Source organism: Fopius arisanus, unplaced genomic scaffold (genome assembly GCF_000806365.1).
Source record: "Fopius arisanus strain USDA-PBARC FA_bdor unplaced genomic scaffold, ASM80636v1 scaffold00091, whole genome shotgun sequence".
Taxonomy (NCBI): Eukaryota; Metazoa; Arthropoda; class Insecta; order Hymenoptera; family Braconidae; genus Fopius; species Fopius arisanus.
Genome location: NW_011887830.1, coordinates 149,315 through 158,393, shown reverse-complemented (window position 1 = coordinate 158,393; position 9,079 = coordinate 149,315). Strand labels below are relative to the sequence as shown.

The window sequence follows — 9,079 nt, the reverse complement described above, 5'->3', positions numbered from 1 at the left end:
ATTAGTCATGACAAATTGTGGGTCAAAACTCCAATTATATAAGGAAAAAATCATTACAAAATTGAGGATCAATAAACAAGGGTCAACAAGATAAACAAAGAATTTAAAAAATAAGGGTCAACCATTAGTCATGACAAATTGTGGGTCAAAGCTCCAATTATATGAGGAAAAAAAACATTACAAAAATGAGAGTCAACAATAGAGTCGATTATTGCAGGTAAAATTACCGGTCAAGTAATAAAGGCCAAGGGCAGGATATAAAATCGAAGGTTGAACCCTGAGGAACATGAGAATTAAAAAATAATCGAGAGAATAAGAGTCAGTCAGCAGAGTTAAGATTTTTCGAATGAAATTTCCTCGAGTTCTTACTGACGCAGTGTACGACGTAGTTTCCATCTTTCCCGTCATCCGATGAATTGTAGGACGGCATAATTGAAATTATTTTTCATTCCCCACAACCACAACAATGACGCATCCTAGAACCACGAGTCAACATATTTTCATCTCCATTGAGTTCCGTCAACATTAAAAAACGAAAACGTTCAACAGATAAATCTACGGATTCAACATTCTCCTTATTTTTCTTTTGATTATTTTTTTGTTGTGAAAAAACTTGAAATTTTAACGAGAAAATCACGTGCAAATTCTCCAAAATTTCTCATTGGCTAACCAATTAATTTTTGGAGCATTCTCTTCCAAAGATTGAATATTTCATAACTCAAGAAATTTCGGACGCAAAAAAACGCTTTGTCTGCATTTTTTTTTTCAAATTCAATGAATTTTTAATAAAGGGAATAAACAGGGGAAAATCATTAAAGAATTATTGCTACACTCAGATAAAAATATCAGTCATGTTAAAAGACGAAACGATTGCCAAACGGTTAGGTAATTAATCTGCTGATGAATTATGTGAGCATACACGGAGAGAAATATTTAGTAAAAATTACGGAACTTTCAGTTCACTTACCGATTACAGAGTTGATTCGAAAATTTAAGTGACGGTATTGTTATTTTTCACCGATAATTCAGATAAAAATTACGGAACACCACGGAAAATTTCCGTGACTCTAGATAAAAATTACGTGACAGTTCCGTAAAATTTCCGACAACCACATTTTGCTCCAGAATTACGGAAAATACACGTAATTTTTATTGAATATTTCTCTCAGTGTAAAGAGGATGATTAAAAAATATAAAATTTGAAAAATGCAATGAATGGTGAATTGAGCTCGACTGGGAAAGTTCTACGTGCCTGAGTAGCAAGTTGTTATATATAAAATGGCCGACCCAGTTCTATTTTACCTCGAAGTAAAGTGCATCCCCAAAAGCCCATGGAGTTGACCTGATTTCTAGTTAACATCTGAAACAGCGCTTGCGTGGTCACTCTCTCCCCTGGGAATTCCAACGGGCAACGAGAAGAGAATGCCGGTAACATCAGTAACATGCATTTCACCGACCTATTTCTCGAGGCACCAGGTCCCAACAATCCGCAAGTTTCCGCGGTATCAAAAATATAGGCCAACGCAAAACCGTCAAATCAACCATCTTATCCAACTTGCAAAACAATAAAGACTCATGAAATTTAAACTGTCCAACGGTAAATTTTCCCACTGCATTCACTTTGTTCCTGTTCCACTCACCGGGAAAACATTGACGCTTCAGCAAACGGAAAACTGCAATTTTCTCGTTTTCCCAGAATCTGTAATTGAGGATAATTGCTTTTTTTTTCTCTTCTAGTTTTTTTTTTCTTTATTTTAACCTTGTTTTTGTTTCTTTGGTGATTCTAGATCGAGGAAGAGACGACCAAGCTCGAGAAACTCCTCAGAGCGATCTTGGCCTGAGAATAATAATAGTAACAGCGCAAGTCCAACTGATATGGGAGATGAGCACATGTGTGTACGAGAGGGATGTACTAATCAAGGAGATCATGGTGCTTGTATGGATGATTGCACAGCAGCAGTTGCATTACTCTCACTGCTTCATTCATCAGTCAGTCCCAAAAATGTACCCTCACCGAATCCCTCCGAGCCCAGTTTCGGTACGTACTATTCACACCCCAATTTTATCTATTTACTTGAAATATTTACACCCCCACCAGATAAATTCCTTCGACATCATTATCGAAACGATTAAATTCCCTAGATTAGGAGATGGCGTCCTCATTAACTGATCATCAACAAACAACAACATTAATTTATTCCTTGGGAGGATCGCTCTGAATTTTTAATTACAATTTACTATAAAGTTAAATTTTTGGATCGAATATAGTTTAGTCTCTAAGAACTCAAAAATTTAGAGATATTATTGCTGGAATAAGATAATGTAATAATAATGGGAGATAATATAAGAGATAATAATAAGAGAATCAGAGACTCTGACTAAAAGCAACTTTGTTTTCTCGGGATTCCCTAGATTACCGCTTCTTCTGGTTATATTTACGGGACCTACTGCGCACTCTGTGCGCCGAATTTAAATTTGGCGGTTCGCCCTGACCAATGAGGAACTGGTCCTACGCGTTTCGAGATATTTCGACTCGGGCGAACTTCATTTTTGTATTTCTACTCTCATAATAAGGACTGAATAAGATAATACTGATAATGAGAGATAATATAAGAGATAATAATAATAAGAGAATCAGAGACTCTGACTAAAAGCAAATTTGATTTCTCGGGATTCCCTAGATTACCTCTTCTTCTGGTTATATTTACGGGACCTACTGCGCACTCTGTGCGCCGAATTTGAATTTGGCGGTTCGCCCCGACCAATGAGGAACTGGTCCTACGCGTTTCGAGATATTTCGACTCGGGCGAACTTCATTTTTGTATTTCTACTCTCATAATCAGGAAATTATTCGAGTCTGAATCAATCTGAATTTAAATCATATGAAATCATTTGCAATCGTGAAATCAGAAGAAAAAGGTTATGAAATTAATTTTTTGCTTGATACGTAATTTCAAATGAGTCATTATCGTATCTAAAAAAATCAGTAGCAATCACTTTAAAATCATGAAATCAGAAATCATTGTGTCATGACATTTGACAATGAACAACCCCTCACATATACCTCATTTTTTATAACTTTTATAAAAATATGTGAGTGTAAACAAATCTTCTGCTGGTACATAATTTTTTCCAGTCATCAATTGAAATCAATTCCAATAAATTCAAAATACATGACATTAGATCAAGATCATATGGACCCCACAAAGATATTTCATCCGATCGAAATTTTTTATATGAAACTGGTATATATTTACCAAAAATATACATAATATAGTCCATTTTCAATATAAAAAAAAGTAGTCATACCGTCTCCAGACCGTTTTTCACATTCTTTGACTAGTTGGTGGGCTTCTACCCGGAGAATCAGAATATATTTTATACCATTTTGAAGAGGAGCTCATCAGCTTTCGTATGGCTGAACTTTCTTAAGAATTCCTCCGGTAGTTTTCGAATTATCTTCGATTAAAATCAAAATCGTGATGCGTTTCACTCAATTTTACCGTTTTTCTCAGTTGTAGGAAGTTTTAATGGATTTTTTGATGACTAACGGGGATATATCTTATATCATTCTTGAGAGCGTGGAAAGAGCTGCTGAATGATCACAAGATCATTATATTTGATTGAGGTCGTCCTGAGATATTGAGGTTTAAATGATAAAAAATGAGGTGCCACGTTTTAGTCTTGTATCAATTATCCGGTTCTTGCATTTATTGACTTTCGACTGAGATTTATCTTATATCAATTTGAAGACCGGAGAAAGGGTTCTAAAATAATCGTAAAATAGAATTGGATACAAAAAAATGCAATCTTATAAAACGCACGCTTTCATGGCCCTAGTATATACATAATTTATGTAAAATATATATGAAATATTGCCTCGGGGGATATGTACACCCCAGGATTAAATGGACACCCGAGGAATCGTAAATTTCCGGAGTATGGAATATTGAAAATCGGAAATGAAAAAATTGGTTAGAACGGAAGCCGCGGAAATTCAAGAGAAAATTAAAAATCAGAAGTTTAGAATAATTGGGTAAAACGCGCACTCGATCGTTTCATTTTTTAATCTGGATAATGTGGATAAATAGTTGAGAGTAATTCAGACGCTATCATATGGTTTAATTATAAAAATTGAATGATAAGGAAAAGTGGGGAAATAAGATAAATCAATTCGACACGATCGATTTCTACTGAATACTTCCGGATCTAGAGGAGATGAAGAAATTTTCTCGGGAAATTTCTTCAGGTCAAAATAAAAACTTCAAAATTAGGCTGTTACCAATATTTTTTTATTCTTTTTATTCCTTTCAATTCTAGTTATTATTATATATATTATTCTTCTAATTCTATAAAAAAATTCTCTATAAAAAAGAAATTCTATATAAAAAATGCATAATTGTTGGAAGAATTTAGATTTTTTTCGGCATGAAATACAAATCCAAAAATTCTATTTGAATTTTTGGATTAGTAATTCATACCAAAAAAAATCTAAATTCCTAAGTCCCAATTAGATAATCCTAGATTAGATCTTTTCGTACATCCCAATAATTCTTTTACCAAGGACTATTTCCCAATTTTTTCCCATGATTTATGGTCCGTAACAATCGAATTTCCATCAGAATTGCAGCATACGCCCCTTATCTCTCGAAAAATGAATATGGAACACTGAAAAAAAAAAATTGTTTCAAGCACTTGCGCCATCGAAACTTGTTATATACCAGTGGTCAACTTTTTCAAAGACTTTCGCTTGTGTATCGGTGCAACCAACTGTTAGAATATCTATCGCGGTTAATTTTCCTTTCCTTTTGCATGTAGAAAAGAAATTCAATCCTCTGGAAAATATAAGTGCTGATCAAACTCCAGGAAAAATCCTTTTGAAATAATGATATCCACCGAATTCTATAATTAAACTAAAATCATGAGATATTACGAATAAATAAGAATAATCAGCGTAAATGAAATCGTTGCACTACACCCAAATAATTAAAATACAATGAACAAAAGGAATAAATAAATTAATTGCGAGACAACAAATCAATTCGTAAACCAGAATGTCCAAATTTCTTTGGTAGAACAGAAAGAAAAGCGTTTTCTACCAATCTAAATTCTTCCAACAATTATGCATTTTTTATATAGAATTTCTTTTTTATAGAGAATTTTTTTATAGAAATAGAAGAATAATATATATAACAATAATGAGAATGAAAAAGAATAAAAAAGAATAAAGAAATATTGGTAACAGCCTAATTTTGAAGTTTTTATTTTGATCTGAAGAAATTTCCCGAGAAAATTTCTTCATCTCCTCTAGATCCGGAAGTATTCAATAGAAATCGATCGATTCGAATTGATTTATCTTATTTCCCCACTTTTCCTTATCATTCAATTTTTATTATTAATTCAAAATTAGATTTACTGATGGAAAGCCAATAAATTTGGCATAAAATATTTCTCTGTTTCCTCGACTCAAAGATACTGCAGTATTAACAATTATTTATAGATTTAACAATTTTTTACTGCCACCGAAATGTTCCGAGACGTTTGAACTGAAAAAAATGAATTATTATTGAAATATGGGCGCAAGTGAATAAATAATTTAAAGTCGTTTAATATTTCGATAAACTATTCTTTATTAACACGAGGAAGGCACGTCCTTACTTGCGAAGAGTTGTGAAGAGACTAAGACTGACCATGAAGAGAAAAATTCTAAATGAAAAACAAGAATAAAAGTTAAGATTTATGACACAAAAGAGAACAGTCCTTTTTCGGATTTCAACATATGTTTAACATTAAACCGTTCTAGAAAAGGAAAATTAAAATGATTGTAAACTGGTCCCTTTTCTGTGACCATTTTCCCAGTATGTCATAAATCTTTGTCGAGTAGTTTTAGTCCAACAATGGAGGATCTGTACTGAAATATTCCCCCAATTATTATAAATATTTGGCAAATGATATCTGCTTTCTGAATGAATAATTGCTGTCGTGTTGATCAGGCACAGCAGGTACCTCAAACAGCAGCAGCAGTAGCGGTTCATGGCGCAGTACCCCATCACCAGTGGTCCTGAGCGCTGGTGCATCACCAACAGAAGTATCAGCATGGCCATCATCTAGCCATGCAAGTGGCTCGCCAACTAGCATCCCATCATGTTCATCTTACGGTAGCATGCCAGGATCTTCAGGTAGTACACCTGGATCTTCAGTGAGTATACCAGGATTATCTGGTAGTATTCCTGGTTCCTCTGGCAGTACACCAGGATCTTCTCTGATGCTGGATGAAGGGGTCTGCCTTCCTGATTTTGACATGCGTCTAAAAGAGAAGGTTCGTAATGACATCATAATTAGCATCATCAAATCATCAGATCATGCGAAAAAAACTGATAACCTATGTCTTCATCAATCTCACGAAGAATATTGTCAGGAAATGATACAAAAACACTTCATTTATGAAGAATTCTTCATCCGTATGACAGAAGGTCATTCACATTCCCTCTTTAAGCTGCTAATTGTCAATTAGATCACTTTATCTTTAACATGGCTGATTTCCTGTTCTCGGAAGCTTTATTGGTTTATTTTTTAATGAATACAACTCGATTTCTCTGGACAAAGCCTTAGGGTAATCTTTCAGCACCATTGATTGACGGTTTATTTAAAAAATTCACTCCTAACAACGCGACAACTATTCCGTAACAACAAACCTTGAGATATGATCGCTGTAAATATCCGCTAATCTTAGCTCTTGCCGTTCACAAGCGTTCTATAATGCAGGGCTCAAATATAAGTATTAGATTCAAGACACGAGCTCCTAAATTTGCCCAGAAATAGCAGCAGCTGAGAGTTACAAAACATGCACTTCTGCGCGATGAGAGAAAAAAAATTTATCTCCTGATAATATATCGATTCTGTTAGAAAAACATTGAAATATTTTCGTTTGATAGTGTAGGCCTTCTGGAATAAAGAATATTAATTATTCTGGGATGAGGACTCAACTTGCAGCAATAATTAATAATGAGTGATAAATAAATTAATTGTTTTATCAATCGTCTCAGTGTCAACGGAGATTCTGATTTTACGTCAGATATATTGGGGTTTTTATATAATTTAATATAATACGAGACCTACTGCGCACTCCGTGCGCCGAATTTGAATTTGGCGGTTCGTGTTGACCAATGAGGAATTAGCTCTGCGCGTTTCGAGATATTTCGACTCGGGCGAACTTCATTTTTGTGTTTCTACTTTTATAATAAGGAATAAGGAATAAGGATAAGGATTTGAATCGTCGGGGTTTAATTAAAGGGAAATAATTACTTTCGATGGAGTTCAACTTTTTTGAATCCAAAAAATGTTGTCCTCGTTGCTAGACATTTCCAGAGTGAAATCATTGGAAATGTAATTTTAAAAAAATTGTATGAAATTACGGTATAGTAAAATTGCATCTACAGTTATTGTATAACAATTTTCTTTAGTGTAGAAGCAATAGTTTTATGGTATAGTATAAAAAAAATAGAGAACAAAGTTTTATTCACTCGTACAGTAAATACTAGAGAATCAAATCATAAAATAAATTTGCATATTAGAGTAGTAGAATTACCAGTGCGTAATTTCAATATTTAGTCCATTGATATTCCTGGAATGTTGTGAAATTTCGCGAAAATGGGATCACCCATCGGGACGAACACGTAATTTTCCTATAAACCCGCACAGTAAACAAGTAATTTATATAATTTCTCACCAACGCAGCTGTACGTTCAATTTTTTTTTATCACTGCAATAATTTCTTCGATTGTTAATTTACAGAATAAAAGGAAACCGACTAAAAAACTCGTTGCCAATCCACGAAAACCCACACAACCAACGCAAGGCTATATTTTTGAAGATTGCGGTCGAGTAAGTAAAATATTTATTTACCATAAAAAATATTTCATACACCGTTAACTGGTGTTGCTAAGCAACAGGAAAAAAACAATCTCCCGATATTGAGTCGAGAAGTTTTTCACCAAAGAATCCCCCAAATTGCACTATAAATTGCAAAAGCCTCTGAATTATGACTAATTGTCATAAATAATGACAATTTTCCCTGGGCAATATGCAATAATAACGTACCAACGAATTTCCACATAGTCCTCACTCGTAAAAGAACATGAAAAAAAAAAATGTTGAAAACGCATAAGAGATAACCGAGTAAACAATTCTATTTGCACAAATTTCCAACAACACTTACGTCCTCTGGACTCATAAACCTCACAATGAGAGCTCTCCCACTTCCCAATGAGGATCGATAAATCAATATTTCTAGGAACAACGCTAAAATAGTATTTTGCCATAAATTTTCGTTGTAGTTGCAATAGAATGGGAATCAATGAAATCCCGATGAGTTTGGTGTACCTTCGCAAGGCAAAATCGACCTTGTGTTGAATTAGGTATATCTTCGGCCTCCGGTTACCTATGTTGCATGCACGTGGATGACCCTCGCGGGTTTTCCAACAGTACATCTACAACAGCTGCGCACACCCACCCAGGCACATGCACGAGAAACTTCATCTAGCGATAGAGATACACGTGTATGACCTCAAAAACAGTGAAACTCTCTCTGATTGGTATTAATTGTCATCTGACTCAACCAAAAATGCATTCCCTCTCATGTTTATACGAGATTATCACTTGACCCTTCGTGCCAGTAACATCTTTAAATATTACATCGATATATCAGTATATCCTGATTGCTATCTGGGGATAAATCAGGGGAAGCAGGGTAAATCATCGAATTATTATATCTGTGGTAATTAACGGGGTGATTAATTAATTAATATATTGATATATCACATGAAATTATATTTGAAAATTAGTATAGTGTAGCAGGGTTTAATATTTTTGAATTTTTTAATATGTTTTAATAGTTTTTACAATATCATTGTTGATGATTATTATGTATTATTTATTGGTATTGATTTTATTATTTGTTTTGGGATATATTATATTGACGAATCATATTATAACGCCTGATATTCAGATCAATATTTTCACGAAATATTTCACGTGATATTTTCAATATAATATAATACTATAATATTTCGAGATATAT

The 9,079-nt window shown here is 33.9% G+C and overlaps 1 protein-coding gene across 1 annotated transcript in view; it reads left to right on the top strand.

The window, feature by feature from the left end:
- The window catches only part of LOC105270578 (zinc finger protein 395-like), a 31,873-nt gene extending 23,926 nt beyond the window's left edge, over positions 1–7,947 (top strand). Inside the window, exons 5-7 of the mRNA XM_011311610.1 lie at positions 1,788–2,038; positions 5,994–6,319; positions 7,795–7,947. Of these exons, the coding sequence (XP_011309912.1) occupies positions 1,788–2,038; positions 5,994–6,319; positions 7,795–7,932 (715 nt within the window). The 3' untranslated portion in view covers positions 7,933–7,947. The remainder of the gene's footprint in view (positions 1–1,787; positions 2,039–5,993; positions 6,320–7,794) is intronic.
- The last annotated feature ends 1,132 nt before the right edge of the window (positions 7,948–9,079 follow it).